Source organism: Podarcis melisellensis (assembly GCF_964234715.1).
Source record: "Podarcis melisellensis genome assembly, chromosome: 10".
NCBI lineage: Eukaryota > Metazoa > Chordata > Lepidosauria > Squamata > Lacertidae > Podarcis > Podarcis melisellensis.
In genome coordinates, this window is record NC_138542.1 from 19,853,910 (window position 1) to 19,878,512 (window position 24,603).

A 24,603-nucleotide genomic window follows, 5' to 3' on the forward strand; every position below is an offset into this window, starting at 1 on the left:
GACGTGAACACGGTTCCCCAGATTATGAGACTACCACTCTTAATTACTACACGACACTGGCCATCACTCTCATCTGGCTTCTTGACTATGTCAGTCAGACTTGGTTCCATGATGAGTTTCGCCCTGGAGAAAGTGCTGGAGAATTTCTCCTCCCCTTCCTAGAAAAAGGTTCAGTTAAATGGTTTCCCCTCCCAATTTCTCTGCTCGCAGATAGGGCACAGAATTAGGAGAGGCGGTGTAAATATGTACAATTTTTTTGGCAAAGGGTGTTTAAGGAGGTAACAGAAATCACTGGGTTAGAGCTGACCAAAAGCCCAGAGGTAGCATTATTATCAATTTACAATGGGGTGGGAGGTTCACAGGCTTGCTCACAAATTTATTGACAGCTGCACAAATTATTATAGCCAGGAAGTGGAAGGGGCATGCAGAATACAAAATGGAAGAATGGTATAAAGAGGTGTAGGATATAGCTGTTAATGATAAATTTACATGTGCCATTAAGGTAAGACGTGGGATAGGCAGGTTAAATGATTTTGAAGGAGTTATGGAGGGTGTTTGTAGAATTTGTACTGTTAAAATGGAAAGGGGTCAAACCATCACAAGAGGTGTTGAAATTTTGGAGGGTTGGATAGTTACAATGAAATTATCTCGGTGTTGGGGTACACATTTTTATACTTATTTATTTATGATTATTACTTTGTCAAAATAATAATACATAATAATAATAAAAGAATTTGGAGAGGCAGTCTGTGCATGGGTCTAAGTTGTGTAGCAACAAAGCAGCCAAACCACTGAAAGTACATTAAGTCATAATAATGGGTAGGAGAGCTGGGAGGAAGGAATCACATCTTGCAACCCTTTGGTTTTTAGATAGTACATGGGTAGACGAATCTAAAAAGGCCAGGACACAAATTTTCAGGGCCCTTTAGCGGCTATGGTGATTCATTTACCAGATGTTATGTATTTAGCATTAACTCTAGAAGTACAGTAGTACCTCAGGTTACAGACGCTTCAGATTACAGACGCTTCAGGTTACAGACTCCGCTAACCCAGAAATAGTACCTCAGGTTAAGAACTTTGCTTCAGGATGAGAACAGAAATTGCGTGGTGGTGGCGTGGCGGCAGTGGGAGGCCCCATTAGCTAAAGTGGTACCTCAGTTAAGAACAGTTTCAGGTTAAGAATGGACCTCCGGAATGAATTAAGTTCTTAACCTGAGGTACCACTGTATGAACATAAGCCTGCTGGTGTATACTGGCTTAGGGGCTTGGCAAATCTTTTAAAATTATTGAATTAATGTGTCCTGTGAATTTTTGGGTTCTGTCTCCAACCCCCAAAGATGAGCAGAACTGAACTTTGTTACTTTGAAGCCCAAGAGGTGCACTGGTTGCCAGATGCGAAATATATTGGCATTGTTTTTGGCTCTCCTACCCCATTACAAGATGGCACCCTCCTGCCAAGTTGTTGCTTGGCAAGACACTGTTTCTAGCTGTTGCTACCAAGGCACAATTTGTGCCACATCAGATAAAACTGTTGGAATACTGGACAGTCCAGTAGGCATAACAAAAAGATAATGTCGCCAGAGCTGCTTTTATGTTCTTGTAAAAAAACACCCAGTTCCAGTGCTTAAAAGAGGGGAGGGCTCTGTTTTCTCTAGCACTGTAATTCAAACAATGCCTTGAATGATTTGTTGTTGTAGCAACGGGTCAGCAACGTCAGAAGATCTCTTCTGGAAACTTGACGCACTGCAGATGTTCGTCTTTGACCTTCATTGGCCAGAGCCGGAATTTGCCCACCACTTAGAACAGAGGCTGAAACTCATGGCCAGCGATATGATAGAAGCATGTGTCAAAAGGTACGTGGGCAATTTCAGAAATTACCGTACAAATGCTACCATTTCTGGGACTCCTGTGGATGTTTGAGTTGAGTAGCCTTGTGTGAAAGTGGCAGGATTAATCCAGCGGCGTGGCATTGGTTGTTGGTTGCCTGGGTGTCAGGCTTAGGGGAATCAGATCCCTCTTCTGGTGGCAGTAAATAAGCAGATCAAACGAAAGGAGTGTTCTTACCAGTTAGTTTCTAATCACAGCGAGAGACAAAGGAATGCATATCCCTCTAGAAATGGCGTTGCTCCCAGTAAAGGTTCACCCCCTCCGTCCCCACTAATCTACATCACTCCTACGTCAGATAATCTGAGCTTGCTGCCGCTGACACCACCGTACTATCACTTTCAAAGCCTGTCTAGTCTTAGGTGAAGGGGAGTCAGGAGCGCTGTCCAAGGACACTGAATCTGCCTGCTGGTGTTTCCTCTTCTATCTGTTCCTGACCCAGTATTTCCCAGCTTTTCCCCTCTGGACAATGCCCCTCTGCTAACCACTGTTCTAAATCTATACTCTCCTCCTGTCCTTGGGAAGGTTCAGGACAGTGGGGGGCGGCTCCCACTATTCCTCCTCAGTCACTGGGCTGGGTGCAGACGTGCTCTTGCCGCTGACACCACCGTACTGACCCCAACAGGGGCAAAGTGAGGCCACGTGCCCGCCTGTGTAGGGGGGAGCCTGGCTGGCTGACATGGCCCTTGGCAGGCAGAGAGGAACACCGAGCCAGGCCACACTGAGGGAATCTGCATGGGAGTGCCTGGTTTGCGCTCGCTCCAAAATTGTGTGCCCAGGGCCACAGCCCCCACACTGTGCCCCTGGAATCACCCAACAGATGGGGGTGGCTTTAAATCACTTTGTAAAGCATGGTGGGCAATTGACATGATGGTTCACTCTTCAGATCTGGCCTCTTTCACAATGCTGTTACAGACCCATCTTTTCATGTGGGTATAATAATAATAATAATAATAATAATAATAATAATAATAATAATAATAATAATAATTTATTATTTATATCCCGCCCATCTGGCTGAGTTTCCCCAGCCACTCTGGGCGGCTTCCAATAGGGTGTTAAAAACAATACAGCATTAAATATTTAAAACCTCTCTAAACAGGGCTGCCTTCAGATTTCTTTTATAGATAAGATAGCTACTTATTTCCTTCACTTATGAACGGAGGGCGTTCCAGAGGGCTGGCACCACTACCAAGAAGGCCCTCTGTCTGGTTCCGGTAACCTCACTTCTCGCAATGAGGGAACCGCCAGAAGGCCCTCGGCGCTGGATCTCAGTGTCCGGGCTGAATGATGGGGGTGGAGACGCTCCTTCAGGTATACAGGACCGAGGTATGCTTAGAACCACCTGATTGACCATGGAGTGATTTTAACATCCCTTTCTGGTAAGGCTGGCTGTGTGATATGTGCGCTGACCCTTAGTTCTTTATAGCGCAAGCAGTTCTAAGATCCATCTGCTCCTGACTTCACCACTCAAGTTAACTTCTGAATTCCACCCGTGTTGCGAGTGCTTTTGTAAGTCAAAGTGCAAAAGTGAAGAAAACAATTATTACATACTCCCCCTCGCCCCCAGTATATAAAAAGCTGTCACACTTACTGGAACTCTTAACAGCATATCTTTTTATTTTAAAAAATTGTCAGAAGTACCTGAATATGTTACATGACAGTCTATATTCTGTTTTTGCCAGTTTGAAAATTGTGTGGAAAGCTTATCTGTCAGAAAGCATTTGCTGCAATATGTATTTTATCTGTGTTATGTTTTGTCATGCTGTTATTCAGTCAAAGCAGCATCTAACCTTGAGGGGGCTGGAAAGTTTTAATAAGATATGTGAAAATGATAATTCCACTGTTTTACGTGCAGGTGCTTAATCATTTCTACTTTGGTTTTTCCATAGTTGAAATTAATTTTATGTCAGTACATTTCACCTGGGTTTGCTATTGCACTTCATTTATTTAGAATTTTGACAGTCCTTTCTGTTGCGATCCCCACATTTTAATTAATAGAACAAGAATTGCCTTTGAACTCAAACTGCAAAAGACAAATAAATCTACGGACTTGCGCATTCCCTCTCCTGTGTGCACGATGTTCAACGTGCTGGTTGATGCCAAGAAACAGACTGCTAAATTATGTGTCCTGGATGGCGGGCAGGAGGTAAGCGAGCATCTTGAAATGTCTGTTTCACAAGATCAGGAAGAACACAGAAGGCTTTTGCCAGATTTCAGCTCCAGGGTGGCTATTGCAGATTTTGAGGAGGAAGAGCAGGGAGGAGAAACATAGTCAAAAAAGAATGATGTAAGAAGCCACTGGATCAATTTCTCCATGTATGTTCTTGCTCGTCCCTTGTCCTACTAGCCTCCTACTATTGCTCTTCTATGCCTTGCATTGTCAGATAAAGGCTTTCTGGCCAAGGCAACCTGAGATGGAGGACAGTTGTAGTCAGAATGTTAAACTACATTAACTCTGCCGTACGTGATTTTAGAATGTGCCTGCATTTTGGTGCATTTTCTTAATATTTGCTGTCAAAGTAGGGAGGGGTTGAAGAAGAGGTCCACAAATGCAGTCATTAGTGGTGACCATGCCAATAAAATGATGATGATGATGATGATGACCAGAAATTTAACTTTAACCACACACACAAAAGGAAACATTTCCAGGACCTTCTGTCATAGGGGTGACTCTACTGACAACATATGGAGGCAGAGAGTGCCTCTTTCAAAATGGCACCAGACTGCAAAAGCTTCGGTGTTGTGGATTGGAGGGGAGGGGTTTCTGTGAACACAGAAAGATCCACCTGCCTTTCTCCCTGTCACCTCCCATCCCAGGCAGTTGGTACAAAAGCAAAGACTCTTCTTGGCTTCTGTGAAGCAGGAAGTGGCAAAGCCAAACTTTATGGTTCCTAGACCCATCGGCTGGGCCAACAAGGCTAGCCCAGATGGACCCCTAAAGTGAAAGGTCATCACACATTATTGCAGTGTTTTGCTTCGCAGTACAAATGTCAACCATATTTATGTGCATTCGTTGTTTTATAGCATTACAATATTTTCATATTCTCTGTTGATCCATATCATTTCATTAAGTCTATTTATTTCTCATACTATTTTGTAATGATTATTTTTCCCATTTCCCCCCACTCTCTGGTTTTTGGGGGCCTTTCTGTCACATGGCCCAGTTTGCTAATCAGTGGGTAAGTTGATTTTGTTTTAGAATTTCTTTCTGTCTTCAAAAGTGTTTACGTGTCCATTGCTTGTTGTGAACAGTGTGGCGAGAGTAGTAAAACCACTGGTCCAAAATGTAGGTCCCCAAGCAAGAGAGTCTGTATGTGTTCCATATTTGCCAGATATATCTTCAAGATTCAAGGAGATTCTGACTAAACATCAGGAAGAACTTCTGACAGTAAGAGCTGTTAGACAGTGGAAGGGTCTCCCTTGGCAGGTTGTGGACTCTCCTTCCTTGGAGGTTTTTAAGCAGAGGTTGGATGGCCATCTGTTGTGGAAGCTACAGCTGAGATTCCTGCATTGCAGGAGCTTGGACCAGGTGGCCCTTCCAACTCTGCAATACTATGATTCTTTGATTCTACATAGAAATAAGAATGGCAGGTCCTTCAGTAGTTGTGCGTGAGAGGGAATTTGGCAGCTTATGGCGCAAGAATGGAGAAGCCCATGTCCACTCAAATGTTGAAGGACGGCAGCCCTGTCCCCTTATGTATCCAGTCACCCAAATGCAAGGAAACCAGATATGACCAGCAGGCCAGATCCCTTATTCCGCCACCTGCTGCAGGCCAACTTTGGCAAGTAACAGGGCCGCCCACTTGTCAGAGATCAAAAGGGACTTGCTGTCAGCATCAGTTTACTGGTTGGAGGTTAGCAAGCCCCTTTGATTTAAATTGCACATGGGAACAGACAGAGCAGGGCTCGCAAACAGTGCTTACCTCCTTCAGCTGAACTTGGGAGGTCTCGATGGGGGACACCTTAGTGCAGCTGATCCCAGTGGGGCTTGCTGAAGATCAAGAGAAGGTCTTTCCTGCCCTCCTTCCCCTTAATCACAGAGTGAGGGTAGTGTGTGGGTGTGCTTGAGGGTGCTGTAGGTTTGGGAAGTGAGTCAGTATGTGTGCACAGGTGTGTGTTGGTCACACCCACCTCTGGTATGTGCCCCATTGAGGCATGGCCAACTTTCAGTGTGGGCCTGAGGAAGTTGAGGAAGGTTAGCCACTCCTGCCCTAGATCAAAACCGTAACGGTTGTAAAAAGAGCCAAAGGAAGCTTCAACTCATTTTCACATGTTGAGATTTTGGAAATGGTTACGTTTGAAGAAGTCAAAGCATCATTCCCCACTTAGAACTTGAGGCTTGGCACCAAAGACATATGTCTGCACTCATGCACGTGCAAACCAAAAGCCACTGCAAAAGGGAAAGTGAATAGAGTTGTCATGCATATCAGCATTTCATCCATCCATTCATTTATTTAACAGGCTTTATGTACCACTTGCTCATCAAAAACTCTTAAACAGTCTACATAAAATATAAAAAATACATTTTAAAATACCAGGGGGGAAATGAGCATTTAAAATCCCAAATAGTTTAATATCTCAATTTCTACAGGCAAAGGTGTGTCACCTATTCAACGCTTTACTGAAATTGTGTGGCACAAAAGCATGCCCGTTCTTTGGAGGTGTTTCCATAATTATTATATTTTTTTTTTTTGCAGAAAGCAAACGCCATACTTATTTAAAACATCCCAGTGTTTGTAATCACAGTTTTAAAATACAGCAAAAGAAAACAGAGGAAATACACCCAAGCTCTTCTCAACCATGCCTTGCGCTTAAGGTGGTTCAGGAAAGCCCACCAATCCCTTCTCCTTTGCTTCCTTCAAGCAAAAGCCCACCACTACTGTTCCTTTTTTTCTTTTGGCCACTTGTTACTGACTCCTAAGGCCTTTCTCCCCCACGCTTGATCTCATTCAGCATCACATAAATGAGCTTCCTGCCATCGTACATATGAGCGTTGGGCATCTTTTGTCAATTCCCTCTCATACCTAAACTGGGTTCATCAAAGCTCTCTTTTAATTCCTTTATAATCAAAGGAGACCCAAACACCCAAGAGATCTTCAAAAAACACATCAGGTAGTGGCATTCCTTAACTCACCTGCAAATGGGCTAAGCATTGGAGGGGGCTTTAACATGCAAAATAATCCCTGGAAAAGATACATGATCGTGAGCACTAGGTATCGGCGCTAAATTATGACCCCCCAAAATAGCCTCATTCTACCATTTTCCATTTTAAGACGGTTTCCTGGAGCCCGAGAAATTATCATGCTCGCAAACTGAATCGCAAGCTCTTTTCTTCCTTGCATGTGACTCTCTCTGGCTGCAGAAGACTAATTTACTGTGATTACAAGCTTGCTCACGGTTATCCCGATGGCTGTGCCTTTGATTTCCGTGGGACTTGAGAATGGGCAACTGTGGACTACATTACAGTCCCTTTTATAAAAGCGGCAATTGGCACTTCCCGACATTACATGTGTATCTGCATCCATTTACTTGTATACAAAATGTTTGCTTCATTAATCTGAGCACAGTGGGCAGTTGCTTGACAAAAGGGCAGCTCTCCTGGGATTTATTAAGTACATCTGTGTGGAAACTTTGGGAGGGGAGAGGGAAAGGAGGCAAATAGCCTTCAAAAAGCTAAATTTTAGAAAACTATTCAATGGGCTCCTGCCAAGTTAGCCTAATGTTTATATTGATTTTGGTGCTTTTACTCTGAGCATTATGCTCTTGCTGTTTCAGGTAGCCTTGAACTATCAAGATAGGGTTAGTCTTTACAAGTCATATTTTTTTGTGAAGTGGTTGGCGGGGCATTCTTCTCCCTGGAACAAATGTTCTGAAAGGAGAATTACTTCTTCCTTTTTTAATGGATGTACTTTGAGAATAGAAAAGGAGTCTTTTCTCCTGCTAACTGCAGGATGGAAGTCTGCTCTATTTATCGCCGAAACAGGGTACGAAAGTCTTTCAGGTTTAATTTAAAGTGGGCTTCTTTAAAGAGACGGCATTTTCATTAGTGGAAGAAAAGGCAGAAGCAACAAGATGGAGAATAACAGCTGATTTTGTTGTTATGCCTTTTGTGGCCTGGTAATTTATTACCATCTCTTCAGGTTTCCTGATGGAATTTTATTTTTTGCCCTTGTTTGAACAGATTATGCGGGAGTTGTATAAACTGCAGTTCACTTCATGGATAAAAGAGCTCTTTTTTAATATTTAACAATTGGCCTCTCATTTTATTTCTAGAGGCCATAACTTATGAATGAGAATGGTTAAATATAAAGTGCTTTATTGGGGGGGGGAATCATCTTGCTTCTTCAGCTAAACCAAACCTTTGAGCTGAGGAAGAGGGAAGACCCACAACCACCTTAATTACAGAGAGACAAAAAGTATCTTTCACATTCCTTTGCCTGAATAAGAATAAGACCTCAGTGTGGCTAAATAATAACCCTATTAGCTGCTTAACTCAACAGCGTACATGGGAAAATTTTCAACACAGAGTGTAAGAAAGTACTGACAGGGTGGATCATTTTCAAGGTTTTGTTCATTGGAAGTTCAAAACGATAATTTTGAGCAAATCTGATCTGTCAGATTTAGACTCTTTGTTCTATGTATGATTTATGGCAAAGGTGTTGTGTTCATATAACACACTAACGCTGCTTTTGTCTCCTAAAACGCAGCAACAATACCATTCAAAAATAGATGACTTGATTGAAGAAACGGTGAAGGAAGTAATTTCACTTCTTGTTTCAAAGGTAAATGTATTCACACTTTGTAGCTGAACGGCAATGTGTCTTTCTTTCTACAATGCCTGCTTTCTACAATGAGGAGATGTTTGGTATTTTTCCCCATTGCATTTTTAGAGGAAAATAGGCTTAGTGACTAACACCAGGTCAGTTCATCACAATGTTTACAGATTTAAATTAGAACCCTATTTGATCAAGGATTCCTATGCAGCGTCTATTAATCGGGTATATTTCTTTTGTGCTTCATACTACAGTACCTTCATTAATTACTGGCATCGACCATGACCACATTTGTACTATATTAAGATTAGCTTTAATTAGGTGCATCGTTGTTTTCTTGCTTGTTTCATGATGCACGTGAAGCAAGTGTGTTCTCGATTTTTCAAAGGCTTTTAAAGCCCATTTTAATTTTGACATTGATCTTACGTAGAAAGACCCTGAAAGGCTTTTTGTTTAACTCTTCTTTTTAGCCGCCCTTATTTTCAGTGTTGCTTCTTGGCATTTCTCCTTCTATAAAGGGAAATCTTGAAATAATTACCTTGGTCTGAGAATGTTTCAAATAAAGTAACATAAAACTTTACAGAAAAGAAAATGCACTTTCATGAACAGGGTGGGTTGTGAGGTACAGTACCAGTGGGAATGGCAGGATTTTCAGCCTCAGCTTGGCCCAAAGAGTAATAAACAGTGGTACAATTGCCCCTGCTTTTTTCCCAGTTCGACTCTAGTATCTCTCCATGGTCTAGTAACACAATGGATGTGGAGGGATTCCAACATTTGAAGCTACAAGCTCCAAACTGGAGATTCTCACGTACAAAAAAGTGCTATCCACAAGTAGTTTCATGGACAAAGGCAGGGGTCCCAAACTGTGGTCCACAAGCTTCGTTTAAATGGTCCATTGTTGTGCCCTATAGGTCACAGAGGCTCTAGACACTAACATGGGCAGATAGCATCAAAATTAACCTTAGATTTTAGTCAAATTTGGATTTTGAGTATTATATTGACTACATTGTGATTCCAAATATTTGTCACATAGGTACCCAGAATGCTTTGTGTGGAGTTAGCTTACTTTTTCTTCACACCTCATCAGGCTAAAACACGGACTTGCCCAAGTCAATTAATTGGCTCCCTGCTTTGGGTTCACCAGATATCCCAAAATGTTTGGACATGCTTTCTCATCATGCCTTAAGTTTTTAGCGGCTACAACCCCAGTTTACCTGTGGCAAAATGCAGGTTGATCCCGCAGTTATCTGAACCTGTGTTTTCCAGGTCTAGCTCTAAAACTGACCACCTTCCAGCAGTGGGGTCATTGGAGAACCATATTAACTATAATTTGGCACCCTGGTTGAGATGACCACAGCGAATTGAGCAGATAAGCTGCTTTGATGGGATTCAGCGGTGTATAAATTTTATGAAATAAAACTAATAAACTTAAATAGAAGCTATTCAGTGTTGCGGTAATAGGAAGGCAGAGAACAGGTGCCATCAATTGAAGTGGGGCCCTTCCTTATATTCGAAACACAGCGGAGATCACTTCTTGGTGTAATGAGACATGTCTAAATGATGATGTAAGACTAATGGTCTTACAAATAGATATGCTGGAAATAGAACAGGTTAAAGATCTGACGAGTGCAGTTTACTACCGTAACTCCTTCAAGCCATTAGGAGCCTGGGTGAGCGTCTCAGGTCCTTACAAGGAATAAGGAATGTGACACTGTTGTGACACTGTTAGAGTGGCCATTAACAGCATGCCAGGGGGAATTTTGTCCTGTCCTCTCACTCACAAAGTGGTGCTCTGATGTTCTAGGAATGAGAGTCATCTGGACGGCAAGCAATTGCTCTTTAAAACCTTTGATAGGTTTGTCATAAGGCCTATTCACCTTATGTTGCAGTAATGTGACAGCTAATACAGCTATAGCATATATCGGTGTGCATAGTTTTATTTTATTTTTAAAGAAATCTCTGGTCTCGTATTAGGTGATAGGGTTCTCATTCTGCTTCGTGCGTCTTGTGATGTGACTTCCAATGTACAAATGATTGAGAATTTGGGTTCTTAGCTTTTTAGCGTGCAGATTCTCATTAGTAGCCAACAGAAGTAGCTTTTCAGCTCCTTGGCTAGTGTTTGAGTAACGCCAAGCAAGAAATGACACAATACCCTTATTTCTGGGACGCTTTCTTGTGATTCATAACAGAGGGCCAAACTTGGCCTCACACATAAGCAGCCTCCCAACCTCCTTGATTTTTAAATGAAAAGTACTGAGGGATGTCACCGTTTTGAACTGGCGGGGATGGGTTAGGCTCTGCTTAACCTTTCCCTCCCCAGCTTTTTTTTCTTCTTAAAAGCATCTGGATGAATTCTGACTGGGCACTCCTTTCAAGTGAAATGTTACAATTGCCGCAAAGCCCACAAGCAATAAGGAGCCAGAAGGACACTTGAGATGAGAAATAATATTATTGAATCTTTAAATCCCAGGACTTTGTTATTTAAATTGAATGTTCCGGTTACAGTAGCTGTGGTGGGGAAGTAGTAATCCATCAATTTGTATCCTTCCACAACATAAATTTGTATATTCTAGATTGCTGGATAGACTGAGCACCCTTTTATGTAGAATAGATCTAGCTAAGGAATTGCCAATTGCAGTGTTTGGTTGCATAGTAGCAGCCACAGGAGAAAAATCCTTCCCCTCCTCAGCCTTAGGAGTTTTACAACAGCATTATCAATATTTACACGCTGCCTCTTAATGTAGTTCATTTCAGTGCTGGAAGGTGTGCTGTCTAAATTATCAAGGTATGATGAAGGCACTTTCTTCTCATCAATCCTTTCATTCACTGTAAGTATTCCAGCTCTTGCAACAATTGCTTTCTTAAAGTCCACTCCGAGCTAACAGTGGTTAGTTACAGGTTTTGTTTCTTGCTTTTTATTTCTCTGAAGGTGAAAGCAGCTGCAAAATACGTGGACGTTCCTGTAAGTAGCCTTTCCTCCCCAGTACTAGTTTTCTAAATTTTGTCGCTTTCCACAATGTGTACTTTTTCATGTGTTATCATTATGCTTTCCTTTAGCGGTTCATTATAGCTTTACAACAAAGTATTTAAACAGATACATCTTGCCCCTAGAGGGGGTTTCATTTCCCTTAAGCAGCAGCTAACTCTCAAAGCAAAGTTAAGGAAGGTTACTCTCAGTGTACTTTTTCAGCTGCGGAGGAGTGAGGATTGTAACCTAGGAACTATTTCACGGGGGACGTCTTGTCATTTGGAAGTAGTTCTCCAAGGCTTAGCTCATTTGGGCGGATGCTTTGAAAATTATATCCTTTGTCCGTGAATATCTTTCTTGCGCACCTCAGGCGCTCCAGCCGTTGTTGCTCAGGTTTGTCAGGTTATTCAAGCCTAAACCTAATTTCTTTCAAACACTGGAAAAAAGCAAGACAGAATGCTATCCTGTTCTAAACCACCTTTCCCTTTCAATTATCAGTCATTTTTCCCCTCTGAGAAAATGCTAAGCTTACCTGCTTTCTTTCAATGCTTAAAGCTGACCTAATGCAAAATCTGGGAGTACACTAGAGCTGGGCGATACCTGGTTTTCAGCTTCGTGATATATCACCAGCTAAACATCAGGATATGCTGATATATCACAATGTCTGAAATAAGGATGGAGCTATGTAGAGGCATTGGCTGGCTTCACGGTTTTTCCCACATTGTAATTGTTGCATAGCACACACACACATCATGATTCACAATATATTGCCAGGTCAAAAATTATGAAACCAATATCACGATACGGCTTTTAGATAATATATCGATATATTGCCCAGCCCTGATTACTGTTAAGTCCTGCCCTGCAGAAAGACGATCATGTTGCGTGTATCCTTTATGTGCATAACATTTTCCTTTGACAAAACTGTGTATCTGAAGAAGTGTGCATGCACACGAAAGCTCATACCAAGAACTAACTTAGTTGGTCTTTAAGGTGCTACTGGAAAGAAATATTTTTTTTGTTTTGACTATGGCAGACCAACACGGCTACCTATCTGTAACTGGATTTCCCTTTGAGTTCCACAAGTGAGGATAAACATCCCAGTATTTGCATACATAACTGGATTTCCAGTGAGGTTGTGGCAAGCCATTAAGTTATCTGACTAACCCAAATGTAGCCAAGCTGTGCTTGCAATTGTTACTTTTATCACTATTGCTGTTGGTTAAGATTCTGACAGATTGTTAAGACGTCGGTAATATCCCCAGCCCTTTCACCTGCAACGGCTTGGCTTTGTTTAGCTGCCTTGTTTTTCTTTCAATATAGGCTCTTGCTCCGCTTAATGAATTTTAATGTAGATTTTTTAGGTTGCAAAGAATTCTTACACTTTGGATCTTTTTTTTAAAAAAGATGATGATGAAGAAGAATGCCCTCCTTTTTTGTTAAGAAGGTATCCTGACGGTTCTGTCTTTCTCCCTCCTCCTGGTACACTGTTAACACTCAGTTGAAAGGTTTGGCCTGCTCTTCTGTATTTGCATCTGTGGCTGGGAGGGGGGGACCCCTGTGGGGAACAGAGGTTTTTACCAGGCATGGGACCCTCCTACCAGTGAATGGAGAGACATGACCTGCACCTGCAGGATTAGGTGAAGCCACAGGAAGATCATTGGCAGAAGCATATAATTAGCAAGGAATTTCTCTCTCTCTCTCTCTTTTAAATCATCTTCATCCTACCAGGTTAACAAGTGATTAACCCCCAGGAAAAGAATCTGCTGTAGTTTACTCGCTTGTTTTAAACTCTTTCCCTTTTCTCTCTTGCCGTGGTATTTGGTTACATGTGTTACAGTGGCACGCTAACCCTGTTACCATGCTTCATTTCCTGGGATTCTGCCTTGACGCCTTTGTGTTTCCAGATCACCTTTGCGCATTGTTGACTGTGGTAAAAAGATGTCTATACTCTACCGAAAAAATAACAGGCAGACCAACGTACCTTTTCTCCCTTGAAACCGGACAAGTGATCCACCGTGTCTTTTTTAAGCAATTTGTCAGACATTTGCTGAACCAAATTTACTTTCCGCTCTCCCTTCCTCACTGCCATCTAATCCTAAAGAATCACAGAGCAGAGTTTGATGCTTCCCGCATCTTCAAACCTTTCACAATACACCAAGTGTCAGTAACAAATTGCTCTATAAAAGAATGACTTTAAGCTGGATTCTCTGTCTCATTACCAGATGTGGCTGGCAGGGATAAGATGGTGTAGGGTTCACCTGGCCTCCCAACTTCAGGATCACTGCCAATTACCAACAGAGGTGAGGCACTGGGGAGGTTGACAGGGTTGCAGGTGCAGTGGGAGTCAATTCGCTTCTTAGGCAACTGCTTCCACACTGTGCCAATCTCCCCGTTGCCTTGCCTCTCACAGTAACTGGCAGCGACCCCAGCATCGGAAATCTGTTCTGCCTAGCCCTGCCCTACAAACTAGTACTAGCAGTTATTCAACCTCCAGGTATGAGGCGGTATATACCGTATTTTTCGCTCTATAGGACACACTTTTCCCCCTCCAAAAATTAAGGGGAAATATGTGTGCATCCTATGGAGCGAATGCAGGCTCCTTGGCTTCAGCGATAGCAACGCAAAGCCTCTGAAGTGCAGAGGGAGCGCTCCCTCCGCGCTCCGGAGGCTACGCGTTGCTTTCACTGAAGCCTGGAGAGCGGTCAGGGATAGCTGCCTGAAGCCTTTGGAGCTCAGCGGGAACTTGCGCTGCACTCTGAAGGCTTCAGGTTCCTTTTGCTGAAGCTGGGAGAACAAGACTGTCCTGGCTTCAGAGAGGGAGAGCTGCACAGCGCCCCTTCAGCGAAGCTGGAGGAGAAATGGAAGGGGCTCCGTTTTCCCTGCCACTTCGCTGAAGGGGTGCTGAAGGTGCGTCCTACGGTCGGATGCGTCCTATGGAGCGAAAAACACGGTAAATTCAATGAATAATAATCATTCACATAGTCTACCTTGGTGGTATGCGCAAGGTTGTAGGCCCAGCTTGAGCTGACAGCGTTTTGGCAACCTGGTTCAGATCTTCCTGCTTCTCAGGGGTGGTGCATCCCGTTTTACCACCTGAGGCAAAACAGGAACATGCCACAATGCTATGCCACCCTTACCTGGGAAGCCAAAGAGTCGGTGACTCTGCGGCACCAGCAGTACTTCTCTAGCAGCAGCGCTGCTTCTGTTGCCTGAGATGGCTGCTTCTAATTCCTCTTGTTTAATATCCCATTGCAAATGGTTCCTACGAAATAACAGTACAGGCTTATAATGCTGGCAGGTGAGTGACGATCTTCCCCTTATCAGCAGCTTCTGTCCAGCTTTGTGTTTTCCTTGGGTTGTGGTGTGGTATTTTGGGGCGATGGCTGTTGCTGATGTGGCAGTGCTGTCACCCAGCGCGATGTTTTATTTATTTCATTTCAACCATTGTGGGTGGTACTGAGCTGACTTTAACTCAGAGTTGACCTGCTGAAAGTTATGAGCGTGACGAAGTTAGATGCATTCATTCCAGTGGGTCTGTTCTGAGTCTAATACTGAATTTCCACTTATTGCTTAACACCACAGCTTTTAAGAATTGTTGATCAGGTTACCAAAAAAAAGGATAAAATAAGTTGAAATTAACTGCAAAATGAAGAAAAGGCTTGCTGAAAATGCCTGCGTGAAATTTAATAAGTCTCCACCAAGCACTTGATGTTCAACAGGAAGTGAAGTCACAACATGTTGTTGGTCACATCACAGCAATGTAAGGCATTGCAGCACCACAGAGTGGGCAAAGTATGCCAACAGTGCAGAGGTTTTCAAGGTTTTTGAGTCCACGGCTCCCTTGACCAGCTACATTCTTTCCGCAGCACCCCTGTGGGGCACAGGAGCCCAGTTTTGTCACCCCTTGCCTGCAGAGCTGGCAGCCCTTCACCCCTTTTCAAACACCCTCCTTTGTGGAGTGTTCCCTCAGCCTCCTCTCCTCTCTCTTTGGGAGGCAGAGACGCAGGAGGGCATCAGAGGAAGGAAAGAGGAACAGCGGCACCCCTGACCTTCATTTGAGGCACCCCAGCGTGCCACGGCATACTGGTTGAAAACTACTGCAATAGTGACCTTTGCATTCTGTATTTGCACTCCCTTTGTGAGAACTCCAGTCTGTAAGCGGACAACCCACTAACTAGCAGACAGGCACACTCACAAATCTGTTCTCAGTTTCTCCATTCCATTTTTCCAGTTTTGCTCAATAACTATAAATCCCTTTACGCTGACATGGCTGCAGAAATATATTTTGTCTCCTTAATTCTGAAATAAATAATCCTGTGCCGGTTAACAAAGCAGCTTGTCAGATCTTAGACTTGCAAGTCAAAAGGCTCTGTTTGAGAAGCTCTTTTCAAATAGTGCCTTTAAAAAGTTTCCAGTGACTTAGGTAGTGTATCTTAAATATTTGAAAGTGCCGTCGATCTTTTTGTTTAAAATGCACTCCCTAAGTAAATTTTCATAAAAGGGAGTTTTAATGGCTCTTAATTAGCTGTTTAATCCAGCTTCATTAGCTTTATAAAGGAGAACTTAACCACTGTAGTTCTTTGGAGAATCATTCGTGTTTATCGAGGCATGTATAGACAGTGAGTAAAACTATTTAAAAGGAAAATTAAGATTTTTTTCCCAGCAATTTATCAGAGATAATTACCCTGTGTACACTGGAGGGGGGGAGAGATAGTGTTTTAAAGAACTGTAATTCTAATTGGTAAATGTCACCAGCTGTTGCAGTTATCATTCTTGTGTATATTCTTCTAATGATTAGAGTCTCATGCTACAAGCTACATGAAAATATATTCACTAGGTGTGAAATTCCCATATGTCACAAATTAGGTAAACATTTCCAAGAAAAAGGGAGAAAGATTGCTAATGGGAATTCCCCCCCCCCCAAAGAATCGACTGCTTTCAGGCTATCTCTTTTTTTAAAGAAAAAACAACAACTCACTTGAAACCAAATTTGCATGTTTCACTAAAGATATTAAAGAGCAATTTGTTGGGAAGAATTGCTCCTCAACATAATACTAGCTTCCAAACTCTTTTCATTTGTGATGTTGATCACAATTTGGTTTCATTTTTCCTCCTTGTGAAATCCCCTGAAAACATGGCTGTAACATACATAATGTTGAAATACTGCTACACCTTCAGTTTAAGTGAGGGTTGCCACATTTCGAACAGTGAAAACCTGGACAGAAAAGTTGTTGAGCTTTTTTTTTGGCCAAAGTTCTTGAGCTTCTTAGGCAAATTAAGATTAAAAAAACACTTTTGAGCTATTTTAATGCAAAAACGACACTTATTAGATACGCCACGTTCTGTACAAAGCACAAAAAGTGCCATTGTCCTCCTCTCAAGAGAGGTTGTGACATAATTTGGTGGGGTTTTTTCTGATGTGCTGAAATCGGGACCTCAGTAAAAGTGTTGAACACACAATGCTCCTGATTCCTTTAGTCATGGTTAAGAGAGTAAGCTATAAGATCCCCTCACCTCTCCTCTCCCTGGCTTCCCCCCAACTGGTGTTAATTATGGTTACATCAAAACATAAAACCATGGCTAAAGCTAACCAGTATTCGCACTAAAGCTTCCCAGGATACCCTGTTAATCAGAGTTAATAGTTAAGATCAATGCTGACTTAAGCATTAACATAGTTAAAAACATAATTGGAAAGAGGAACCACTGCAAAGACCCACAAAACAACAGCAGCAGCAACAACAACAACAACAACATAATATTAAATATAGACAAAACATCAAACATTAAAAAACTTCCCTATACAGGGCTGCCTTCAGATGTCTTCTAAAAGTCAGATACAGTAGTTGTTTATTTCCTTGACATCTGATGGGAGGGCGTTCCACAGGGCAGGTGCCACTACTGAGAAGGCCCTCTGCCTGGTTCCCTGTAACTTGGTTTCTTCACAGCGAGGGAACCGCCAGAAGGCCCTCAGAGCTGGACCTCAGTGTCCGAGCAGAATGATGGAGGTGGAGATGCTCGTTCAAGTATAATGGGCCAAGGCTGTTTATGGCTTTAAAGGTCAGCACCAACACTTTGAATTCTACTCGGAAACATACTGGGAGCCAATGTAGGTCTTTCTGGACCGGTGTTATGTGATCTCGGCAGCCACTGCCAGTCACCAGTCTAGCTGCCGCATCCTGGATTAGTTGCAGTTTCTGGGTCACCTTCAAAGGTAGCCCCACGTAGAGAGCATTGCAGTAGTCCAAGTGGGAGATAACCAGAGCATGCACCACTCTGGCGAGATAGTCCATGGGCAGGTAGGGTCTCAGCCTGCATACTAGATGTAGCTGGTAGACAGCTGCCCTGGACACAGAATTAACCTGCACTTCCATGGACAGCTGTGAGTCCAAAATGACTCCTACTTGGTCCTTCAGGGGCACAGTTACCACATTCAGGACCAGGGAGTCCTCCATACCCACCCGCCCCCTGTCCCCCCAAAACAGTATTTCTGTCTTGTCAGGATTCAACCTCAATCTGTTAGCAGCCATCCATCCTCCAACCACCTCCAGGCACTCACAGAGCACCTTCACCGCCTTCACTGATCTTTTAACCATTTAAGGTATGATACACCCACCTTGTCTCATGATTACTGCTTTTCAGAAGGAATTTGAAAACATTCCTGTTTATCCAGGCATTTAATGACTGGACACCATTCTTGGCAACCTTGAGATGATTGAATGGGAGAACATTTTTTAGACCATTTTAACTGTTTTAGAGATGTTTTAACTGTAACTGTTTTTAGAATACTTCTTTAAAAATAGCTTGCTGTGAATGTGTTTGACGCACTGGACTCTTTCAGAAGGAAGGGTGGAATAATAATAATAATAATAATAATAATAATAATAATAATAATGGCTTTTTCAGCCAGAGCTCACCGGAACTCAGTTCTAGCACCTCTCAGGTGGGCACCATTGCCATTATAAGAGGCTGCCAGCTTTGCAGGCAAGGGGTGGCCTAACTGGGTTCCTGAGCGTGACAGGGGTGCTGAGGAAAGAACGTCATTGGTCAAGGAAGCCATGGACTCAAAAAGGTTGAAAACCTCTGCCCTAGGGTCTTCATCCTGCCAACACTTTGAAACTTTTCAGATCAGGCAAGTGAAGAAATAATGAAAGCCTGTTGAATTCGCCTAAAGTTTCTCCTCCAAACTATGTTATGTGAATTCCTCAGTCTCAAACTTGGGTTGATTCCAAGACCAACCTGGGGCGGGGCAGGGAAGGAGGGAGAACAGTAAAAAGTACCGTGTGTTTTCTTGACTTGTAATGTATCCATCTTTTGTTTTCATATCCATGCTATGCTACTATACATCCAGACTGCAGACCACAACTGTGTATGTATGGATGAGTAAATATAATGGACTTTAATATATATATTTTTTTCATAGTATTGCGCATGAAACGTCTCATGGTATTTATAGAAGCCTTTCCATTCACAATCAAATTATGGCATTTTCCTCTCACTACCGTGCACTGCTATGTTTTTCTTTTTCTTTCCGTATGGTTGCCTCTGTGTGTCAGCACCTGCAAAATACACATCTGGAAAGAAAATATATATCAGTGACACTTGAAACATGCATTACCGTATATATTGGGGAGGTGAGGGTGGGGAGGAAAGCTCTTTGAAAACAGACCAGAGTCTGCTTCTGTTAGAAGAACCGGACTCCACGTTCACCAAATTTAAATTCCAGACCTGCTGTAAATTTCTGTCAAATCTGATACGGATTTTGGATGAGACAAAATGATGTGCATATGTGCATGTTTATTATTATTATTATTATTATTATTATTATTATTATTATTATTATTATTATTATTTGTATAAATGTGTGTTTATCTGAAGAATAAGATTTATCACACAGTGCAAGTTATACCTCTGTGGTCTTTCCCCCTGCCCCCAATCTTTCTTTCTCTCCCCCTCTCACAGAAACCGGGGATGGATCTAGCAGACACTTACATAACGTTTGTTCGTCAGAACCAAGACATACTTCGCGATAAGGTCAATGAAGAAATGTACATAGAAAAACTGTTTGATGTAAGTATAAGTAGCTGTCTGAATCCTAAGTGGTCTGTCTGAATATTACGAGCTGCTCTTTCGGGCTGCAACTGCAGAACAAGATGCTTGTTTTTGTTGGTTATTGCCGCATTCACAAACTGGCCTTAACTATTCTATACCCAAGAGGCATACTGGTTGACAAATAAGTTAATATAAAGATACTAGGGCTATGCTGTCATTGTAACTTCACCCTATCTTTTTTTTAAAAAAAAAAAAAGAGCTGCCATAAAGTAGAGGGTCTTGGGAACTCTGAAATACAGTATTCTTTTCCTGATGGTGATGGTGATGATGGGATGTTATGTTTTGGTGAATCCTCTGCACTCTGATCTTAAATAGATGAAATTATCACAGTGATTCACATAACTGGTTGCTATATCCTATGCTGGTCCAAGCAGAGCAAATCCATTCTGCTTTTCTCTCTATCAACTGTCAATAGTCCCTTTCTAATAGTACGTGGCCAGATAACCTGTATGTGGGGCTTTAGATGAAATATCTTTTAGATGTGTATATAGAGGAATTATTCTCAGTTTGGTCGTCATCTCCTCCCAATCTCTCCTAAACCGTGTGCTTTGCACAAGCTCCATTGTGTATGTTTATTCACTTTGCCCCCCCCCCCAATCTTCAGCTGACAAACTGCCCCCTGATTGGCTTGCAAATAAAATTAAGGCGGTCCCTGCCCTCAGGCTCAAAATCTAAAAACCACAACACATAAGGAAATGGGATGAGGATGCGGGAAACTAACTCGTGGGCTAGTTCTTAGTTCTTGCAATGGCTGGCTGGAATGGCAACATTTCGTGAAGAAGAAGAAGAGAAAGAAGTTGTTGGTGACTCAGCAGAGCCAACAGATTCTTCCTGTGCTTGCCTATCTCCCTTTGCTGTAGTCTGAGAGTTTGGCCGCAACTAGATAACAGTTGAGGGACACGGGTGGTGCTGTGGGTTAAACCAGTGTTTCCCAACCTTGTGCCTCCAGATGTTTTTGGCCTACAACTCCCATCATCCCTAGCTAGCAAGACCAGTGGTCAGGGATGATGGGAGTTGTAGGCCAAAAACATCTGGAGGCACAAGGTTGGGAAACACTGGGTTAAACCACAGAGCCTAGGGCTTGCCAATCAGAAAGTCGGCAGTTCGAATCCCCACAACAGGGTGAGCTCCCGTTGCTCGGTCCCTGCTCCTGCCAACCTAGCAGTTTGAAAGCACACAAGTAGAAAAACAGGTACCGCTCCAGCGGGAAGGTAAATGGCATTTCCGTGCGCTGCTCTGGTTTGCCAGAAGTGGCTTAGTCATGCTGGCCACATGACCCGGAAGCTGTACGCCGGCTCCCTCGGCCAATAAAGTGAGATGAGTGCCGCAACCCCAGAGTCGGCCACGACTGGACCTAAGGGTCAGGGGTCCCTTTACCTTTACCTAGATAATAGTTGAGAGAGGACCCTCACTCACACTTCAGACTTCCACTTTGCATTTCCATTGATGGGCGTCCCTCCTGGATGTCACGAGTGCTCACACAAAGATAAAACTCCCAAGCATGAGTCCACCTTTCACTCTCAACGTTCTCTGCCTTGTTCTCCATCCCTCCTGCTCTTTCTTTGCATTGTTGTCCTCCTAATGCAAAGTGGCCACAGACACACACTTTCATTGTAGAGCTCTGTAAACTGCCCTGTGATTTTCGGATGAAAGCCAGTATGCAAATTTTTAAAAAGCATAAATAAATGAGCAGGCTTTTGGACGATCTAAACATATACACTTGCACTGGTCTGTACGGACCAGACCGTTCTTCTGAGTGATCTATTTCCTCGGAGTGTTGCAAACTTCAGCCCCTCAACTCTCCCCCCTACGGAGAGCTGTGATCCCAATTTTTTAAAAAAATATTTTTTATTAAGGTTTTTTTGAGGGTTACAAAACAGATAAACAGGGAAAGGTATCATCTGTCACCTCCACTTTGAAGCGATGGAGTCTTTTCCACAGTTCATTTACATTTAGTGAGAGACACTTTGGTCATAGACATCTTTCAGCTGAGGGAAAAGAGGAGGGAAAGATGTTATTTTGCTCTGTTGCCTAGTGTTAGCATCGGGGTTTGTGTCAGCATCATGCGGGTAGGTCCTTTGTTTTTATATATATTTATATTGATATTGCAAGAGATTGGGGGTCCAGAGCTTGGTTGGTTGCGTTCAGCTGATTGCAGTATGGCTTGTTTGCAGGGGGGGGGAGCTAGGTTGTTGGGTCTGGTTAGCTAGATTGATTTGTGTGCTTTTGGGGGGGATAGGTTGTCTCGTAGTGCTGTGTATGTGATAAAGAGGAACCATAACGGGATGAAGGCTTGTCTGTGTGCTAGTCTACGTTTGTTGGTTAACTTTTCTATAGGTGTCAGGCTTCAGGGAATCAGCTTACTCCCCCGTGGCAGTAAATAAAAAGATCAAACGAAAGGAATGTCTTAGCAGTTAGATTCTTTAATAATCACAGTGAGAGATAAAAGAACATGTCTACCTAGAAATGGCGGTGCTCCCAATTAAGGCTCGCTCCCCCACTCCGTCCCTATTAATCTACATCACTCCTACATCTTGTAATCTGATGTTGTACCTTCTGTGCTTTCTGTTATAACACATTCAGAGCTCTTCATGTCTTTGGAGAAGGGGGGGGGGTGAATGCTGTCCAGAAACTGTGAATCTGTTAACTCTCTCTCTCTTCTAGTGTTTCTTCTGCTAGCTGTTCCCTATCCAGTATTCCCCAGCTTCTGCCTTCTGAACTATGCCCCTCTGCAAACCACTGTTCCAAATCTATACTGTTTTCCTGCTCCTGATAGATTCAGGGGGAGGGGGTGGCTCCCACCATTCTTCCTCAGTGCAGTCCTCCTCAGCATGGTCCCTGACAATAGGGCAGTTTCCCATACATTTTGATACCAGTGGTCTATGTTTACTCCATGAAATCTCCAGAATAACAAAACAGGCAATAGAAGCAACTCCAGAACTAGCCCTATTAAATATATTCCAGGACCGCAACATACATACACAACAAGGAACTCATAAGTCACTTGCTCTCAGCAGCTAGAAATATCACAATCCCATTCTATGTGTATTTAGAGCACTGAGCACATCAGTCTGGATAAGCCCAGACTCCTCTAGCAGCCTCCCCTCAGACTGCTGGAGAAGTCTACCTTCCTTCTGCAGTTCACTATGGTCAGTTCCTGCCCTGGGTCTGAATTCGCCTTACCATTTGCCACGGCGGTGCATCTTTATTTATGTTCCATCTCCACGGCATTTTAGAAAGCTTTTCTGGCAGTTTCGTTTAATTATGCAAGTTGCCGCAAATGTTTTCACAACAGCGATTCACAGCCTTTGCGGTGACACTTCGCTCGCGGTAGTTTGCGGAAGGTCTCGCTTTGCAAGACTCTCCGACGTGGGTATGTCGTGTCGCCGTTTGTCGTCTGTTAGCTTGACTGCTTGGAAGGAGCTTGACTTTAGCGCTCAGTCCCTTTCCTTACAGACACTTCTGAACGGTTCTAAAATTATTTTTGAAAAGTATCATCTGTTTTAATAAGCTAAGTGTTAGTATGTGTGAAAGAAAGGTTTATTTATTTATTTGCGAAAGCTACGATACCTTGCAGAGGTAGAAAGGGAGGGGGAACAACTCCATCCCTCCAGCTGGCATTTTTACAAAGTACCAGAGACATATTAGCAACTTCTGCATCAGTTTAGTGTTGCAGCGGGATCTGCAAGCATATGGTTCATTTCTTAGGCTTTCTGCCTGTTTGCACTGTGATTTCTCTCTCTCCAAATGTTTAAAACTTAGATAGGAACCTTGATAGAGATTTCAGTGGGCGTTGGGCCAGATCCATAGCACTCGCTCCTGCGATGTACTGAGCACACAGTCCTGATTCTGTGCTAAAATGTGTTTTTTTAAAACAAAAAACCAGGCATTCAACATGGCATCCAGTAGTTGGGAAAGTTAAGCTGCTGTTGTTTTTCTGTACAGTACACATCTAATAATTCACTGGATCATCCCCAATCCTTCAACAAAGATTTTGGGCTCTGTCATCACAGAGCTCAATCAAGTCCCCAGACTAGGAAGACTTGGGTTTCTTCCAATTTTTAACCATTCTCCTTCAGTTGATGAGGGGGAGGATGCATCCAAAAACTATCAGAGAGATTTGGATAAATTCTTTTAGGTAGTTTGCAAGGGCGGACGTGGATGGGGTCTATGATTGCCCTTTCATTCTACAAATCGTCTCTCTGGTGGTCTTTGCTCTTCAGCTTTCCTAGGGTGTCCAAGCTTCCAGAAAACCCCATGATGCCCTCAGCTGGACTTTCCTAGAATCACAGGAGCTGAGGAGGCTGTCTACCATGCTGCTCATGGTTGTTGGGGTTTTTTGAGTGAATTCTCTTTCCTTGCCAAATAAATCGGTGCATAAAGTTTTGTGGGGGGGGGGGTTAAGGCAAAAGGAAAGGTTTTCCTTAAAGAAAATCAGCAAGGACACTGATCTCGGCTCCCTCTCCAACTTCCCATGCTTAAATAGAAGCCCATGAGAAGGCACCAGGAGTTAACTCCTCTCATGGAGTCTTTTCAGATGAGGAAATGTATGTAGGCAAGAAAGGGAAAGAAAAACATCATTATTGTCCACCTTGCGACTACAAGGTAAAGTCAGCCCCGCAACACTGAAATCAGAAAGACATTCCAAAGCACCGCGTAAATGAGTCTGTAAAAACAGGCACATCTTTTTCAGGAGATGAACTGAGGGACACAATCTGCTTATTTCTTTCTTTTCCATGCCTATTTTTTATTTTGAATGTTAGCCTCTCATAATTTCTGCATAATCATGCAGTTGCTCAAATCAGTAAGCAAGACCTCGTGAAAAGTTTTTTGAAGAAATGGTTTGACTGGATAAGCTGAATA

At 42.9% G+C, this 24,603-nt stretch overlaps 1 protein-coding gene across 13 annotated transcripts in view; it reads left to right on the plus strand.

The window, feature by feature from the left end:
* Positions 1-24,603, plus strand: part of CADPS2 (calcium dependent secretion activator 2) — a 349,563-nt gene that overhangs the window by 295,237 nt on the left and 29,723 nt on the right. For 4 of the 13 annotated variants that reach the window (XM_081928821.1, XM_081928831.1, XM_081928828.1 and 1 more), the window contains 8 exons: positions 1,698-1,853; positions 3,886-4,033; positions 5,052-5,066; positions 8,595-8,669; positions 11,405-11,488; positions 11,590-11,622; positions 18,980-18,997; positions 19,591-19,698. In XM_081928821.1, the coding sequence (XP_081784947.1) occupies positions 1,698-1,853; positions 3,886-4,033; positions 5,052-5,066; positions 8,595-8,669; positions 11,405-11,488; positions 11,590-11,622; positions 18,980-18,997; positions 19,591-19,698 (637 nt within the window). The remainder of the gene's footprint in view (positions 1-1,697; positions 1,854-3,885; positions 4,034-5,051; positions 5,067-8,594; positions 8,670-11,404; positions 11,489-11,589; positions 11,623-18,979; positions 18,998-19,590; positions 19,699-24,603) is intronic. The other 9 variants (XM_081928827.1, XM_081928832.1, XM_081928830.1 and 6 more) reach the window with 3 other exon arrangements.